The sequence below is a fragment of the Lepidothrix coronata genome, unplaced genomic scaffold, assembly GCF_001604755.1.
Source record: "Lepidothrix coronata isolate B3197 unplaced genomic scaffold, Lepidothrix_coronata-1.0 Scaffold110, whole genome shotgun sequence".
Taxonomy (NCBI): Eukaryota; Metazoa; Chordata; class Aves; order Passeriformes; family Pipridae; genus Lepidothrix; species Lepidothrix coronata.
This window is the reverse complement of record NW_016690290.1, coordinates 21004-40150: the sequence shown is the minus strand read 5'-3', so window position 1 is coordinate 40150 and position 19147 is coordinate 21004. Positions and strand designations below refer to the sequence as shown.

The 19147-nt window shown below is 38.9% G+C and overlaps 1 protein-coding gene across 7 annotated transcripts in view; it reads left to right on the top strand.

Annotated features, from left to right (window-relative positions):
* The window catches only part of SLC12A4 (solute carrier family 12 member 4), a 46903-nt gene that overhangs the window by 8569 nt on the left and 19187 nt on the right, over positions 1 to 19147 (top strand). For 2 of the 7 annotated variants that reach the window (XM_017824429.1, XM_017824430.1), the window contains exons 2-4: positions 11596 to 11690; positions 13363 to 13494; positions 18967 to 19113. In XM_017824429.1, coding sequence (XP_017679918.1) covers positions 11596 to 11690; positions 13363 to 13494; positions 18967 to 19113 — 374 coding nt within the window. Of the gene's footprint in view, positions 1 to 1726; positions 1849 to 3074; positions 3176 to 7944; positions 8183 to 11595; positions 11691 to 13362; positions 13495 to 18966; positions 19114 to 19147 lie in introns of those variants that run through there. The other 5 variants (XM_017824431.1, XM_017824433.1, XM_017824434.1 and 2 more) reach the window with 5 other exon arrangements.

Genomic DNA, 19147 nt, shown 5'->3' with positions numbered 1-19147 from the left:
GAGAGAGGACAGCACATTACTGTTTCTCCTCTGCCTTCTATCTTTGCATTCAGGAGCTTTGTCCTCCTCATCCACTTCTGAGTAGCGTAATTGACTTTACTTTTACTCCTACTTGCTATAGTATATGTTTGTGTCCAGAGCTGATGCAAAGGACAAAGGCAGAAGTTCTTCAGTAGTCTTGCAGGTTTGATTTTAGAACCTACAACTCCTGAATGTTTTTGGCTTTGTTCTGCTAAGGTTTTAACTGTCCAGTCTGTGATTTTTACCATAGGAAGTGTTAGGCAGTAATACTACTTGTCCATCTCCCCATAACAGGATCCCTTCCTTTCCCTTGATTCCTGTTTGTGTTCTTCGCCCTGTACTTAGCGCATGATCTCCGGGGCACAGGTGTTATAAAGAGTACCACAAACCAACCCTTGCTTCAGTTCCCACATGGAACTTGCATCTTGACTTCTTTGCCTAGGCAGACACCAACCACTCCCTTTTGATGTGTCTCTGTGTTCTGGAAAATGTGGTGGCAATGTCAGGGATTAATTTCTGGGACGTGGTAGCCAAACATGAAAGGAGGTGTAGCTGAGTTGTGTTTGGTAGATCCCAATACTATGTAACCAGACAGGAGGATGATTATCTGCATGGTGTTAAGATGGGTTTTAGCATACACGCAAGGAGCTTTAAAGCTCTAACTGAAAGCAACACACAGAGTGATTTAATTGCAATATTTGGCCTTTGCCCTTTTAAGATACTGTATTGTGGACTTCGTGGTAGAAGCATATATTTAGCAGGAGTAAACTCACCATTGAATGTCCCTGAGTTTCTTTAGACTTGGATTCTATTGCATCCGCTTAATTTCTGACTGGAGCAGAAAAGGGATTTAACGTTGCCCATTGCTCTTTGAAAAGTTTCTGTGAGTCAATGTGCTGTACTGACTTTACTTTGATGCTCTTGCAAATGGATGAACTTTTTGTAAAATGATGATAAAAGCAACTGTGAGTTTTCCAGATATCTGAATTTGTCTTGGTTTGTACTGCGTGTTGCACTGTGTGAAACATACTGCGCTATTTTGGAAGACCTGTGGGCTCTTTATAAATGTATGTTAGAATGTATGGATTTTAGAAGGATGGTGGTTTGTTGCTTATCATGTGCAATGTCAGAGTGCTCTCCACTCTCTAAAATGTTCACTGGGAAGGAGTTGACTCCCTTTCCTTGGAGAAGACTCTTGCTGACTTGTACTTTCTGTAAGTATTATGGCCAGAGTTACAGTGAGTTTTGGCTGTTTGCAGCACTTCACACTGGGTCATCCTTGGATCTCAACCTTGGACCATATACAGAATTAACTGTCTTTTTTTTTTTTTCCCTTACTACACCCTCCCCCCCTTTCCTTAGTTGCAAAAAGTCTCTCATGAACTTTGTTTTCACATGGAACACAGTACTTCTCAAATGTAAGAAATATCTGATGTTCAGCACTTTCTGTATGAGTTAACTGAAAATTAATAGAACATTAAGGCTTCAAAATAACCTGTAACCGGTTACCAATGTCTTTCTACTGTCTTCCAAAAGTAGATAGTAGCTGTTGGTTAATGTACATTGTACATGATGTAATGCATAGAATGCATTGAAATGTTGAAAGTAATTAAACCTCCTTTTTTCTGTTATTTTTTGCGTGTTTGGAGATATTTACACTCTAGCTTATACCTTCTCTCTTTCCACTTGTTTCCTGTAGGAAGCTTTTTGAGCTGGTGGCAGTATTGACTTTTTAATGGTCACTGTTCCCACCTGCTTTCTCTCACTCTATGGTTTGTGCCTGTACAATTGTTTCTTTGGCCCATGTTGAGCTGAAAGAGGCAGCAGGTATGTCCAAAATTGTGGTGTGTGTTGTCGGGGGGGGGGGTTGACTCTTTTTTTTTTTTGTTTTGTTCTCTCATCTTTTGTACTGTGTAGCCATGGTCAGCTGAACGCTTGTAGGGCTGAAAACAATTTTCTGTATTTAATATCAGAGAGAAAGGTGAACTTGGATTGAATATTGCATGGAATCTGCATGCTGGTCTAATAGCTGTATGTTACTGTCTCTCAGAGAAAGTGAGAACATTTTACAGCAAGAGGCTTTTCCTGAGGCAGGGAAAGTGCTAGAATGCTGTTCCTTGTATTTTGATACAAGGTATTCTGTATCTGAGGTGCCTTCATGCATGTGAAAGGATGGAGTTCCAGGGAGGATAGTTGTGAGAAATGATTTGGAGTCAATCCACATGAAAGAACCTCTGAAGTGGATTACAGTGAAGTACAAAGGTTGTTTTTTACAGCGGGTTTTTTTCAACTGGCAATGACAAGTTATATTTTGAAAGCTCCTAAGTGATGTGTGTTCCTAAATCCAATTTCTCAAAAGTGATTTGACATATTTAATTACACAGGCATTCTTGGTGACTGTACCTACTGTATCATGTAGATAAGTCTCAGTGTGGTGTGTGCTGGTATCTAGAGGACTTCCTTGTGAATGGGCAGAATGATGGGGGTTCTGGTAATTATGAACTGCTTAGAATCATCAAGTTAGTATTTACTTGTGTATCTTATATAAACCTCTCATTTCATTGTGCTGATGCTTTTTTTTGCAATCTTGTATATAATGTGGTTAATGGTAACCATATTATAACATATTGAAGATGGAAAGAAATAGATCGCTGTTTTCACTTGAAAGCTGAAATGCCTGTAGGGCTAACGTCACAGAGCTATACTTTTCGTGGCATTAGCAGGTTTAAAATGCTGTCTGATTCCACGCTGAGCAAGCAGCAGTTTTGTGGCACACTTTTCTGAGTAAGTGTGCAGAGCTGGCAGTGTGCCTCTTAAATGTGGCTGGGCCTGGATTTGACAAATAGCATTTTGAGTAAGATCCTGACATTTGTATGTTTTCTCGGTGTTGAAAGGATTATAGTGCCAGGATTATATCAGTGTTGGCTTAGCTTTCTGTAAGAAACTCTTGTGTCCTGGAAGTCCAATTCAACATTGCAACCAGCACTTTGTCAGAGCAGGTAGAAGAAAGTTCTTTTGGGAATACAATATTATTAAACTTGTCCAATCCTCAGGACTCCACGGGGAAGGCATTTACTAGAGCATGTGCTAAGAGCAGGAAGAAGAATAATGGTAAACCAAATTACTGAAAATGGCAAAGAGCTATTGCTAAAGGGTAAGTACTTTGTGTTGATATTAGTACCTACAAAGAATTGTAGGGCTTCTAGGACAATTGTTCTGAAACTATCAGTGTAACTTAACTGAAGAATAAAATCATTTCACTTTTTGAAACACAAGGTTATTAAGTTGTTAAATCCATCAAGTTGTGTAGGATCAGTTAATTTGATTGGTGAAGATATTCTCTAATCTAGTTCTGTAAAGTACAGTAGAAGTCTGATAGTAATTTCACATGTTTATCTAGCGATAAATCCAAGATCTGTGCTTAATTGTACACTTAATTTTGTGCTCTGGTGCAGCCTAACTGTTGCATAGGTTGTTGTCTGGGAAAGCTTTTGCTGTTTCTTTCATGCAGAACACAGGCAAATGCAGTCTTTTGAACTCTGAACTGTTTCAGTGGAATGAACATGTTATCAATAATGCATCTTCCTAATTTATTTTTTGGTAAAATTGCACTTTGTGTCACTTTTGTAGATGCCAAAGCTGTTGCTGATTATAAATATGTACATGGTATCTGCTGTGTAGTGCGTAATGAATCTTAAGAATCACACCTTTGTTAGTTGGGTAAAAATCAGTAGACACAAAACTATATTGACAGTGTCAATTTGACAGTCAAACAAATAATGTTATTACATAATATAATAATGAATGAACACCATGTATTCTTAATATACCCATGAATGTCAATAGTTTGGTCTCTAAGCTGCAGTTCCTGATGGAAGTGCGTGTCTGGATCAGGCATGTGAGCGTTCAGTGTTGTCAGTGTAACTGAGTTCGAGCCTGTGTTTCAAGTACAGATCTCTTTGCTGCCTAAAAGCTATCCAGGGAAAGATCTGTCCTTTCATTCTGCTGTGCTTTCCTCTCATATAGCCTTATTGTTGCATGGGTTGTTATCTAGTGTGACTTTGACCTTTATTTTCATAAAATACTGGGTCAGCTGGGATTTTATAGTGCCTGCTTTCTGCCACCTTAAGTGAAAAAGACCTGGTAGCTGAAGGTGAACTGGCATTGAGGGTTATTTCATTACCAATGACTCGTTTGTAGTGTGAATGAGTTTTATCTATCTAGATGCAATGCTATTTATTTCCTGTTGCTTCTATTTCTGATGTAAATATAATACTCCTAAAAAAAACCCCCACACCTAAAATAGCCTGCCTCCAACCCAAGAACTTAGTGGAGTTATCAAAACATTTTGAGAACTTTTTTTTCTGAGCTTGGAATGTCACTGTCACTGTCTTGCTACTGCAAAATAAAGAAATTTTTGGTTTCAGTATTGAAAAACATGAAAGTTAAATCATGACTTTCTGGTTTTGCATGAAAAAAGTGCTTTGGATAATACTGACTACTTTGTAGCTAAAGGGAAAATAAGTATTTCTCATTGTCCGATCCATGCTGTCGGCTGCATGTTCTGCTGTCGCAAGTTTGTAATGAGAAGTTTTGTTTTAGAAATGCTTCATGTTTCTGACTAGTTGTGTGCTATTCACGTAGAAGCAAATATTTCTAATAGTCTCTCTTTTTTATTATTATTTAAAAGAAAATCTCTACTTTGGACTGCTGCTGACATTGGATTAGGAATTCTGCTAAGTTGTTGAAAGTGAGTAATTTAAGAAAAGAAGCCGTATCCGATGTCTGTTCAGGAAATTTAAAGCTAATGATATCTGCAAAGACATGATTGTACATAGACTTATTTGTTGCAGTCTCCCAAATGAACCAAGAAGAAGGTTCCGTAAGGAGTTCTGTTTAGTCCAGCCACATGTGAGGAACCACATAATTAAAGAATATAAGGAGATCTGGAATGTGTTTGAAATCAAATTGTCACCTACATGTTTTTTAGATTATGCTGATATGTCAGTCTCTTGATATACTTCAACAGTACTCTTGAATGCTTGGCTCCTGAAATGTGGAGGTACCAGGGTCCTTGAACTGCTGGCAAAGGCCAAGAAAGGTGTTGAGGTTTTTCTTTTCCTCAGCAATACTCAGTGGGTGACAAGCAGAATGCTCTGAACATCACCCAGCCTTTGGGAGGAACAGTACAAGTGCTTGGGAAAGCATTATCCTTATTGACATCTGGGAAGGGCTTTCTCAGGAACTGTTTTAAAAACAAACCAAAACCCCAAAGTGTAATAAAAACGGGCATGGACAGCTTTTAATATAAAAACTTCATCCATAAGGCTGTGAGCAAATGTCCTCAAAAATAATGTTGTGACTAATAAAATTACCTAGTTATGCAATAATTTCTGTTTGGAGGAATCCCATTGTTTCTCTAACTTTTTTTCCCCTGTAGAATACCTACCGTGGGTGTATGCATTTGTTCCTAGGTCTTGTGAGAACAGTTCAATGTAGCAAACCTATTTTGGCTTTGTGGTCAAAAAATCAAAATAAATTCTGGCTTAATAGCCAGTTGTGAAGAAATGTGCAGAACATCTTGACACATGAAAATCTGGAAATGCATAAATAAATCAGAACAGAACTAACTTTCTTTCCAAAGTGGGATAAATTTTGCATACCTTAAACCACCCATAAATTAGGCTTTTATTTAAGTTAGGTTCTCTTTAGAGGTAATTTGCAGCATGCCAAGGTGCACAGGAGGCACTCCAGGGATCAGTTAATTGGGCCATCTCTTTCTGAGTGAAAAGTGAGGCTGTGTGACTACTTGGTTATAACTGCCTGCTGTTTAGATAGCTGAAATTAGGTTAAAGGAAATCCACAGCAACTACTTGGATGTCAACTCTGATTTCTAATCTTAGATTCCAGTGTTACTTGTAGATGGAGTATTAAAAGTATGAATGTGTTTTTTTAACTAAAGAAATAGTCAGATTAAATGATGTTCCATGGGCATGAAAATGGCTCGGTTTGTGTCCTTAACTATCACAGGCTTTGTAGCCAGTGATACTTGTGAAATAGTGTCTGAATAACAGCAAAAAGTGGTGTTAGCTGCTAGACAGGCTGTTTCATTACAATATTTTTTACTGTGGTATACATAAAGGAGTCTGTACATGCACAGTACAATTAAAAGTGAGATATTAACTCTCAGGCTATTCCAGAAATTAAATTATATTGAGGGAAGGCGTGTTGAGCTGTCCTTTGAGCTGGGTTTTCTAGGAAATATCTGTTGTTTGTCAGTTATGGAGGTAAGTAAACCAACAGGTTTCTTTGTCAAGCTGAGCATTTCAGTTCCCGCTCTGACTTGTGCTCTGATTCGCAGTAAAATTATTTGAAGAAATTTAGCCTGTCACTTAAGATGTAACTCTTGACATTTCAGGTAGGGAGGATTATGGCAGCCCTGCATGCCATCATCACAGGTCACAGCCGTATCTCGAGCTTTGTCCAGCTTTCCTGTCTGAGGCTGTTCCACCTGAGATACTGTGAGCATGGTGTGTGTGCCTCTGCCAATTGGCATTTAACTGGCTCATTGCCTGTAGAAGCAAAGTGGCAAAAGTTTGTTATCAAAGTTCAGCCCTCTTCAGAATTTTTTTTCTTTAATATTTTAAACCTTATTGTAGCTTAACTGGCATTTACTGTTTTAGTTCCTGTGTTATCTCTGCTGGCCAGACTGAAGCTGGTCAAACTATCTGTGCCTTCAGCACGCCTTAACTTGCCAGGTGGATAAAGCTTCCATAAGCAGTAGGTGAGCATTTCTGACTTAGTCGTGTCCACGTGGAAAAATCTGCAGTTGTTTCAAGATGCACTAATTTCCACTTATTTACCTGAACATGATGAAGTAGGGGAGTGGTGGTTTTCTATAAGGGAGTTCAGAAGCTGACAGTAGAGGAGAATAAAACCTTGACAGGTCAAGCCATGCAACTGCTCTTGCCACCTTCTCACAGGGATGGTTATTTTAGTAGTCTGGCTGAGTACACCTTATCGCTGTGAACCTTCCTGCTCTTTACAATAATCTCACTATGCCTAATTGTTCAGCTTTCATTTATCCTCACTGATCTGTTCTTTAGTTAATTTCATATATGTGTTTTGTTTGTAATGCTCTCTAAATTCTGGTTTTCATCCCTCAGTTACTAAAGAAAATGCAGTGGCTCGCACAAAAGACTTGCATTCAGCACGCTCAAGCAGTGAAACTATGTCTGTCTCGCCTAATCCTCTCCTAGAAGGAAAACAGTAACATGGATACTGTCCTCTGTGTTCTTAATCTTTTTCTTTTCATTTTTTTTAAGTAAAGACAACATTAACCTTTTGGAGAAGAACAAAATAAAACCAATCAGTAAAATATCTGCTACAGATTTAGCCACAGTGTTTTTTCTCGGCAATGAGATAAAAGGTAGCCAAAAGTTTGGACATCCATTTATTGCTTTTATTCTGTCTTCTGAGCTTGTGTTTGTATGTCTGGGAGTACGCACACTTAGAGTTTGTAGGTTTTGTTCATGAACCATCTTTAATGTTTTAAGGAACTCTGGTTATCCATATGATGAGGAACTTGTTCTATAGATCTGAGTCTATATCTGAGTAGGGGAGATCTAAAATGTTCAGGGAACTATGCTGGAGATGTTTAGATAAACTGTATAGTTGTAGTGGTGGCTGCAAATAGAATTATTTGGTTTGGAAGAGAACTGGTAGCATTCAGAAATAAAATGCCTTAATTATTGAAAGATAATGAAGACTGAGAAGCACCGAAACAAGTGAAGAGGAAACAATAGCCTACTTGGAATAAAGTTTGCCTGCCTCAAATTTGAGATTAATTAGGCACTAAGGCAAATCAATTGTTCTCTATTGCAGAGTATATAGCTCCCTCTTTAAGAAATGTTCCTTGCAAAACAATCTTGCATGATGAAAACTAACACCACATAGCTACTGGCCAAGACCAAGACTTGATAACTAAGAATGTGGAAAACTGTATGCATGTCAGAGGATGGTGCTTGCCCAGGAGACTTCGTGCTTCAGAATGTAAACTGCCCTCATGTGAAGCTGGGGCAAGAATTCCCCAGAGTAGCTTTCCGAGGTCACATCCACTCTCTTCCAAAACTGATGGAGATAACAAGCTCTTCCCGTGCAAGTAAGTCTGTTGGAAGCTGCTGGTATTGCTTATTAGCAGACAGAATATATCAGACAAAGCTTTTATTGCAGTGCACTTTATATATTGTGCTGCAGTCTGTTCCGTTCTGTTTTGTCAAAGAACATTTGCGATTCTTCTGGAGGAAATGGTCATCTGCTATAGGTTTTACTTGTGAAATGGAAACAGAATATGGAAAGAGAGAAAGTAAGATGAACACTTTAATTTAGAACATGTCTGAAAAGTAGAAATTGCATTGAACATGCAAGTGTGGTGAAGGTGATTTTTGGCTGTCATTTAATTAGCTGTATTTAACTTAGCAATGTAGCACCCTTCTTGAATCAGCACACATCTCTGCAGCACCCAGTTCTGCTTAGTGGTGAAGTGAAACTAGGGTGTCATTGTAAAGAACTTGCATATAAATTTACGCTCCTTCACTTCCTGTTGAAAGTGTACAGTGTTTGAGAGGGGCTTTAATGTGGCACTTCATTAGATTAGTAGGAAAGGCCCCTTTTATTTTTGCATTGTCTGCAGTAATTCATAATCTGTATGTTATTACAGGATAATGGAGCTAGCACTGTGAATGTGGTAAAAAGCCAGTTGTATTTCTCTATCATCTAGAGGAAGATGTGCCCTAGCAACTGCAAAACCAATACTCTATTTCCAGTCACTAGTTCTACTAATGTTTCTATTGCAGTTTGCTTTGTTTGGGCTTCCTGTGTGCAGGAAGGTGTATAAAGCGAGCACACCAAGGGGTCAAATTTGGAAGGAAAATCTAATGGTGATGCTTGAACATACAAATTGAGAATGAGAGAGAAGATGGAAGCTCTTTGAGAGAGTTTCTGAAGAGACCAATTTTGAAAAATTCACTGCTGATAAAATGAAGTTGCATCTGAAAAATAATATCAATGAAGTTGAAGATTCACCTTAAGTCACTGGTCTTTGTCAGACTCGGGGAGATGGCATGAAGTGATCTTTCTTAAATAAGGATAGTTATATTGATGATGGTAATGAGAGACTTGGCATTTTGAAAGAGCGAAACAGTTGTCATACTATATCTGAGATTGAAAGTATGAGTTGTCTTGGCAACAGTGTGATTTTGTACATCAAAAGGGTGAGAATTTCTGTAAGCATTACAAGTAAGGGAATACCCATTTATATTGACTTGAGACAATAGTAAGATAAGGTTCCTGATGGAAGAACAAGGAAAACTAGGACAGCAAAGAATTGATTTAAAAATCACTGTGATTAAAAAAAAAAAATCAGTCTGATATTTCAAACATTCAGTCACCAGCGTGAGTATACAGGATCCTATATAGTATATAGGATTTCTTACATAGTATATGAGCAATGAGGAAACAAATCAAAGTTGCTCATGACCCTACTGTGTTTGGTAAAGTGTAATGGTGAGAAGATACTGTAGAGACCAGTCTTGAAGAATCAAGTAGGCTATTTGTGTTGCTGTTGTCATCATTTGCACCATCATTAGTGTCCAGTTTAATGAGTAAAATGTATATGGCAGATAACTCCATTTCCTCATCAAAAATCACAAATGTACTTTAACCACAACAAGAAGGTGGGACTGCAGCACAGCTTAGAGCACCGCAGCAAAATTGATCTGCTATAGTCCTGCTGCCAGTGTAGACTTAACAAATACAGCAAGTAGGGAATTTTTGCAGATTTTTACCTTGCTGAAGTTGATAAACATTTGATTTTGATGCTGTATGGTTAAGCTTACTGATGTTTTTCTAGTAAAAAATTTTACAAGGTACAGCAAAGTGAGCATTTCTCACATGTAGGTGGGATCAGCAAATAAGCTGAGCCCACTTGTTCAAGGCAGCTGCTAATTAACATTTTGAGGTTACTTGTGTCAGAGCTGTGAGAAGGCAATAGGCATGTAAACACAGCAAACTGCTCTCTACCTATATTTTTGATCAGCTGTTTACTTCTAGAAGCTTGAAAATCCCTCTGTTTTTTGTGAATATTGTTTTTCCAACAATTTTGTTCAAAGCACGGTCAGCAATTTCCAGCAAATTGTGCTGCTTTCCATGCATCCCTTCCCCTCAGTAAGAATAGTACTGAATGTTCTCATAATTTTTTGGCTTATAACAATTACTTTTGTAACAGTGCGGTGTGTGCTGATCCCTGTGTGTAGGGGAGGACTCTTCTGTTTGCCTGTTAAGTTCATATTGCAAGTTGATTCAGATTTCAGAGGGCACAGATATTTTCACTTCAATTATATTAAAATAATTTATTGTAGTATTGCTGAATTAATTACCTTAATAATTGAAAAAATGTGCAAAAAAATCCAGCTGTTTAATGTCTTGCTTTTGGTGTGTTCAGTGTACAATACTTCTTTAACTTGCAGTATTTTCATTTGGGATAATAATTTTTCTTTCAGTTTTAATTTCTTTAGTGGTTACTTCTTTTGTAAATAGAAAAAAAAGTGTTCCTTGGATTGATCCTTTCTTAAGGAGATGCTCTTGGAAATCTTTCATTTGTATTGGCTGAAAGAGTAGGGAGTGAAGAGGTACAGGCAGAAGAAAAGAATTTTTGTTTGTTAAGCAGAGTGTAGTGGGAGACACAGGTCTGAGAATTTCTGAAGATGGAAATAAAGTTAATCTCTTTTTTTTTTTTTCTCTCCAAAGGTTATTTTAAACTATAGTGCCCTTGTTTGGTTGGGTTTTTTTTAAGTTACTACTTGTTACAGAAAGCTCTACTGATCTTCCATGTTATCATTTTTTTAACATTGTTCATTGTGTATGTGAATGCTCTGCTTTTGCTGTACTTGATGTTAGGTTTTAACTTTAAGAGGAGTCTGAAGAATGCACAGTCTAAATGTTCAAAACACAGTAAGGGTAAAGGCATGATGAGTGTGTTTAATGTCTGGGATTAGTGGGCATAATAAAAAACAAACAATAATAAAAAACAAGGGAGGGAGTGCTTTGGTATCTGTCTACTTGTATTGTACTAACAGAATCTAGTCTTTGAAGTGTTCAGTCTTACTAAATCTACCTAATCAGTTCGGACATAACGGCTCAAAAGTTGCTCTTAGCGTTAATAATGATTTCTAAGTGCATGAGAACTGTCTTATCACTTGTCACTATTCTATGTAAGAAAGAGTTATAGAAGTGAGCATTAGAGAATAAAGGCACATAAGCCTTGTAGCTGTGACCCTACTTATAAATTTTGCTTTGAGGTGACTGTGTATTCTATTTTAATGAGATACAGGAGTAGAAATAGAAATAATTCTACCTTTAGAGTAACACCTCTGATAGTGCTAACGTTGCATAACTTAAGATACTAAAATAAACAAATTCAATTGACTAAACAAGTTTATTCCCTATGGATTTGTCAAGGTTACAAAGTCTGTCTTTCTCTGCTTATTCAAAACCTGTTTCTTTTTTTCTTTGCAGGTCATGGCAACCATAAAGAAAACAGTCCTTTCCTGAACAGTACAGAAGCGGGCAAGGGAGGTGATTACTATGACAGAAATCTGGCCTTGTTTGAGGTAATTTCTGACTGGGTTTTATACTCCTAATGTGATTTTTGATCTTCCAAAATGGGAGGGATTAAGCACATCTTTCTCTCTCACGTGCTTTTTTTTGTGGATGTGTGTCTCTTGTCTGAGGTATCAGCAGGCAGAGATACCCTGTGTGATGAAAAAGCTCAGATATTCTGATCAGTTTGGACCGTGGGGCAGAGAGAAGTGACTGTTTCCATGTGGAAAGAAGGAGGACCAGGCGCTCACACCAGAGGCCAGTTGGAGCCACACCAAGCCCAGCAGAACCCTCCACACCCCCACCTCACTGGCACTGCATTAAATGCCAATGTGTTACGGCACACTAAGACCTAGTTTCTCAAAAATGTTTTCAGAAGCTCAGGTGCTGGGAACTGGTGCAGAGGGACTTTGTGTGGCTTTCCAGCTGGGCTTCTGAGTTACAGCTTCAGAGCAACATTGGTTATACGTGCCCCGTGTTTCCCATTCTGGGAGCTTGGTGTGGGGCAGCGTGAGCTGGCTCTGCACCCTGACGGGTTGGTACCTGCACAGTCTAGCAGTGTGGGAAAGAGCTTGGGTAAGTAGAACCAACCTGCTGCTGCACAGGAGTGCACCATGGAAAGGCTGCCACCATGTTTGCAGACAGTGTGCTTGAGCTAAAAGACTTTGAGGCACGTTCCCAGCTGTAGTATCTCCTCATTCCAAGACACAGTAAATCTGTGATCAGGATAAACTCACTTGTAGGTTGTGGAGAGTTGGGTACTTGAGGCGGGCTGCTGCTACTCACATGCCTGCTTTTGCCATAAGCGATAGCACAGGACCACACCAAGTTTGCAGGCTCTTCTGTGGGACTAAATAGTGGGAGGAGCATCCTAAAGGCCATGCTGCTCAGCTGACTGAACGGGAGACACATACTGTCTTAACCTCTTTCTGTGAGGAATTGTAACCAGGTTTTTAAAGATGTGAACTACTGCAGGTCAGATCAGAGGAAGAAATAAGAAAAGGGGTGCTTGGCTCATGGCATCCCCTTAGGGATGATCCATTTGGCGTCAGTTTCTGCATCAAGTGCAAAGCACATAACAATAACAAACTTGCCAGAAACTGTCCCTGGTGATACATAAACATATGATAAAACTGCAGACAGCAAAGTTTGTCTCAATCAGTTTTTCCTGTGTGGAAAGTTGTTTCTCTTTACCATGTGTTACTTACTGTGCAGACATGTAAGAAATTTTAATTTCAAAGAGAAAGGGGAAGGGAATGATTTTGTTCCGGTTCTTTTTTCCCCTTGATTTGATCCCTCTGCTTTGTTTGGCAACTTGACCTTTTTAAAAGTATGTCTGTTGATGTCAGTTGACATTAGAGATACGTGCAAGGTACACATTCATTTTCTTACAGTGCCAAGGCTCAGACTTCTTTATTGCTGTAATTTTGCTTTTTAGCACCTAAGGAGAAGAATGCAGTGCAGACCTTTTGGTGTAGCCTTTTGCTGTCAGAGTTGCCATCTTTTCAGAAAATTAAATCCTCTAATCAGTGGTTCAGGCACAATGAAATAGTCTGTCATTCCCTGGATGATTTTCCTGATGTGTTCCCTGGTAGCCTCAGGCATTCCAAGGAAGGTGGGACCCCAGTCTCTCTTCATAAATGCTGTGAACTGCAGAAGTTGAGTAGTTGTCTTTTTCCACAGGAAGAACTTGATATACGACCAAAAGTGTCATCTCTCCTTGGCAAGTTGGTCAATTACACAAATCTTACCCAAGGTGTTAAGGAACATGAAGAAGCAGAAAGTACTGATGGATCAAAGAAGAAAGTATCAAAAGTAAGTAAAGATTCTCTCCATGGCCAGCTGATGAATGGGATGATTCCTTATGTGATTTCTGGAGAGCTGTGCTGCTTTCTGCTTTTTCTTAACCTCTGTTAGGAGCCATGACAGTTTTGCAAAGAAATGACATAGAACTCTCTAGGGGACCAGAGGTTACCAAAGAATTAGGGCAGATGTAGTGGTTAAGCACTGCACACTACAGTGCAATTCCCTTCGGTTGGTGTGGATTTAGATAAGAAAGGGATACGAATAAACAACAAAACAACACCCCTCCGCCCCCCAGCTTTTTCCTAGTGCTGTTTTAGCTGACCAGTGCTATCTAACACATCTCTACAAGCCTGGTAGGTATGACACAGGATTTGAAGGAGGCAACACCCTTCTAGAGTGGTGGGTGGAGGTCAGATTGAACACCCTGGGGCAGCTCAGGAGTCATTCTGCTGTTAGGCACTTAGGCAACTGAATTCTGCCCCAAAGGATCTGCATTTAGATGGTTTGCCCATTTGGGCCAGCCTTGTAATAACTAAATAGCAGTTGAGGCTTGATTGTTGGTAGTTAGATTTCTATCAGGAAGGGAGTATTTAACTGCTCCTCTTCTCCTCTGGCAGTCCCTCTGCAGGTGTTTTGGTTAATGCCACACCTGCGAGTGGTGTGGTTGCATTTTATGGCTCTTGCAGGCCTGTCAGTTTGCTTGTAAATTCTGTCAAAAGAAAGATTTTCAGGAAGCTAAGATAGCACTTGAATTCTGCAGATCTAATAGCGCTGCCCTGTCAAAGTCTGAGCCATTTCAGAAAGAGATGGCAGTGATAGTGTTGAAAATCAGCAGTGTTCTCACAGAACGTGCATATTACCCCATGCTGAACACCCTTACTCACACTCCAGCTCCTTACTCTGCACGGTTTTACACTGGGGTTAACAAAGTTGTTTAGTCAGCATGAAGCTTAAAATTCAATTTTATCCGACACCACATGCACTAAAGTGCTGCAATATTGTGGTCAATATCATCACAAGACAGAACGAAGGTCATCTGGGTGCAAGGACTGCATTCTGGTACTATAAGTTGACATTAAAAAAGTGTGGTGTTAATATTTTTACATCTAGATATGATTTCTATAAGTGCTTGTGTATTTTCAAGCTGTTTCCTGCCGTAAAAAAAAAGACCGTTGTCCTTGTTAAAGCTTTGCTTCTAGGGCAGAATAGAGTTTAGGCTTAATAACTGGATTGTCCTGAATTATGCTTTCCCATGTCCCAAAAATGTGTTTTTGCAGACTTCTCAGATGTTTTCTGGGTTTGGTAAACCACTCCAAAAGTGACAGTATCATCCTGCATTAATATCTCAGTATTTTCTGTGTAAACACTGCAGTGTCCTTAAGGGAGTCTTAGCCTCCATGTCTGTCTCTGGGATAAATTACATCAGCTGCAATATCATAACGACAGTTTATATTGCCATGAGCAATATAAAATTTTAAACATCTTGCAGACTATAAGATGATTGAATATTAACTTGGCCAATAATTACAGCCATTAAACCCAGAAAATTCAAAAGCATACAAGGCTATGGATTGAAGGTATTCAGAAACTGTGCAAATGGGATTTTTCTACACATTTGTTTTTAATCATCTTCAAAGTATAAATCACCGTGCTGCTGTTACTTTATCCTTCCCATTTGAGCATGAGTATGGAAGTGTGGCAGTCCACCTAGCCCCTCAGCAGGTCTGTGTAAGGGCCAGCATTATGAATCCACCTATTGCTAAATCCTGTACTGGATGTGCTCAGCAAACATGTACCCTGCCAGTGTGACAAAAAGTAACCTGCCTGTCACTCACTGGAATTGGCATCTCATAGACAAGAACTGGAGCAAGGCTGATGAGCAGGTTCTAGATCTGATATTCAGAAATGAACTGAGGAAAGCAATCCTTTCACTAAGTGGTTGTCATTCTCTGAGCAGGCAAGACAGGTCTCTCTCAGTGAATACCTTTAAGTGACCTAGCACACCCCCGCCCACCAAATCAGATCCTTTTAAATTCATTTCATTTCAGTGCAAAACATCTTGATATGAACATATTATCCTGTTTCAGCATCCCCACTAAATATTTTTGGTAGTAGCATTCTGTGTTAGGTACACATCAGGTACAATTGACACAACTCCATGTGATAAGGTAGAAATGGGGTTGCTTTTTTGTTTCTAAATACAGTCTTATAATAAAGCACTTAATAGTCACAGTGCTACAGAAATATCCCCTTCTCATGATGGAAAAAATTAGATAAACTATTTTAGTCCATGTATATTTAATAAGACAGTTCATTTCTGTGCTGTCTGTCTTCATGCTACAGAGCAACTATAAGAGCTGTCATTGCTGATCAATGTCCCTGAGCCCTGCAGCCAAGTACTTTAATAACCCATCATACTGGCACAAACGAAATAGTGTCCTTCAGACTCCGATCAATATTTATATAAATTATGTGTCTGCAGCTGATGAGAGTGAACAGAAACATGATCTGCATCACTGAAATAGCGACTGTTTTCGAGATTTTTCTATCCCTTCTTGGTTGTTCTAAAACAGTGTTCTTCAAAATGTCTCTGTGTTTTATTTCCTTTATTCAGCATGAGGTGTTATATTTTTTCATTTGGTTGCTGTTGAGGCTGAACATAATAATACCCTTCTTGTTTCAGATTGTATTCCGTTTAGACTTCAGCACTGGTTTAGTATCACTTAGTGATGGTCAGATGCTATAAAAAAGGGTCAAATCACTGCAGATTACCGATGTTAAATATTTCTGTGCACAAGCTGGTTCAAGTAGCATTTGTGGATCATTCTTTCTTACAAGTATTTTTTTGCCACAGGGTAAGAAAATCTAGACTAAACTTTTATACCCAAGATACGCTTAGTAATGCTGTGGCTTGGGTTTTGGCTGTGGACTGACACTTAGGCATTTCCTAGGCTGCTCTGCTCCGCAGTGGTCTCACAACTATACAACTAATGCACAATTTCTCTTCCTCTGTGGCTGAAGTGGGCTTGTAACTTGATAGGTGTAAGAGGTCACTTAAGAGGGAGAGGGAGAAGATAATGGAACAGTGGAGCAAAGCTGCAGGGACACAGGGCAGAAGAGAGGAAAGAGCTGAGCTAAAGTGAATTCTTATGCAAAGGAAGCAGGTGTTGGGAAGTGTGTAAAGGGTAGGCTGAAAAGTCACCTGCTTCACAGTTTGGAAGACTGTCATGTAGAATACACAGAATACACAGAATTGCTTCTTCTGTGTAGGAGCAACAGGTTTCTTTCCTTTTCTCAGATGCCAGTTTTGACGAACTGTTTAACTCCTTTATCTCTGACATACCCACACATCTGATAAATTCACGTGATGCTGGCTGCTGCATTCAGAGATGTTGTGAGAGGAGGGACTGGTGGATGAATGGTCAGATAGATGATAAAATTATGTGGAATGTGTTCTTGAAAGGCAAAGCGTGCATTAATGTAAGAATGGGAAGCCCCTGTGCTGGGTAAAATCTGCCAGTGCCTGGCAATATTTAGTCATTTCTCAGTTACTGTTTATGCAGTTGAAGACACAGTGTGAATCAGATGAAGGTGTTGGAATCAGAAGTATCTAAACCTCCCCTTCCTTGAGGAAACAGGTACACTATAAATAATACCCTGTGAAGATTCTCTTTCACAACAGCACTGGAGCAACTCAACAGTAAAAAATCCTTACCTCGCCCTGATCAGGACACTTACATACAAGTGTCCTTTCTGTTACTATCAAAAGACAACAATTCCTTCTGTCCTTATACATAATCCCAATAAAGCTGATCAGATTAGTTCTTTATGATGGTAATTTTTATACAATGGCAGGTTATGGTTTAGGGAAATTTTTTTGTGTACTATGGCACTGGAACAGCTGAAGAACAGGTCTGCCCCCATGTTGGTAGGTCTCATAGGGTTACTTCATTGCAAACCCTCAACATGTGATTCTGTTGCCTGCTTTACTTCAGGAGGTTCACACGAGTTGTAGTGTGTATGAGGTTGATCTGTTTTAGCTTTAGTCACACAAGGAATTCAAAGCTGACTTAAAAAAATTCAGTCAGCAATTCCTGGCATTTCTAACAAAGAATAATACAGATCATGCTCTTGGGCACAGTTTTCTTTCATCTCTGTCAGGGCAGATTCCTTATGCAGACGAGAAAATTCTGAATTGTAGCATGTAATTGCAAGTCGAAGCACTAAATTCCTAGGCTTCTTATTTTGACCTGATGATCTTATAAACATTTAATTCTTCTAGGATTTTGCTTTGTGTACTGAATGCACTATTGACTTACCCTAGGTAAAGGTTTTGACAGCCATTTTATCACTTTAAGAGTAATGTGCTTGTCTTTAGTCATTAATCCAAAGCAATAGTAATTATTTATTTAAAAAGGTACACGTGACCTGTTTATTTTTGCATTTAGCTAATGCTGTGTGGAGTCAAATTTGAATAAGTGCTGTCACCTCCCTGTAATATCCTTACCATTTAAATGATTGTTCAAGAGTTTCTTTAAATGTTGTCTATCTATAATATATTTTGTAATTCAGGTTTATAGAAGGGAGTATAAAAAGGGATGAGCCTTTTAGAAGTTAGACTCCATTCCCCCTGTGATATAGAATTCAATATAATTTTAAATGCAAATGAAAACCTCAGAAGGCAGAAGTAATGAAATGTCTTGGCAGGAAGCCACAGAGATTTGGAACTCTGAAATGCTGCTGGTGTCAGTGTGCCAATGCGGCAAACACTTTTTTATTCCTTGAAATGAAGCCCTTACCAGTGGCACTGTGATGTCATTATTTTGGATCTTTGACAATAGCTCTTTGGGCAAAGGAGAATTCTGCAGGCTGCTATGTTGAATGCCATCCATTCACTTCCTGTGAAGTCACATAACTAACCTGTATTTTCTCAGTTGCTGTCAAAAGTAATTCAGAGTCTAATGCTGACATTAAACATAAGAAAAGGCAGAACTATTAGTTTTACATGGAATACAGAAAATGGAAGAAAATACGTTGTCCATGTCTCCAGACTGCTTCCAAATCTTTTCTAGTCATAGCATCAAAAAAGTGTGTTTTCCATGGCACGAATTTATAAACTTGGGGAGTAGGGTAGGATCAGTCTTACTCTGGGTCTGCAGCATTTGACAGGTTTCATACTTGAATATCTGTAGATCTACAATAAAACAAATAAATATATTTTTTGTTGTTAGTAATTTGTATTAAATGCTAAAGGGTAATTACTTAAAATGTGAAGATGTGATAGGATCAGGATTTTGCTCAGAAATTCATGACTTTGGAATTTGCTTTGTGTTTTGTGGAAGTCCAGCACAACAGCGTTTGAGTGTGTCTACCTTATGTTTCCCAGGTTTCTACCGTTTAAAAACCTGAACTTCTAGGCTTTCTTGATTATCTGTGCTTTGAATAATTTCAGTTAATGAATGTAAACTTCTTTTTTTTCAGTCACCCAGCATGGGCACCCTGATGGGGGTGTATTTACCATGCATGCAGAATATCTTTGGGGTTATTCTCTTCCTTCGGCTGACTTGGATGGTGGGAATGGCTGGAGTCCTTCAGTCTTTCCTGATTGTATTGCTTTGCTGCTGTTGTGTAAGTATTTAGGTAGAATAATGCATGTGACATA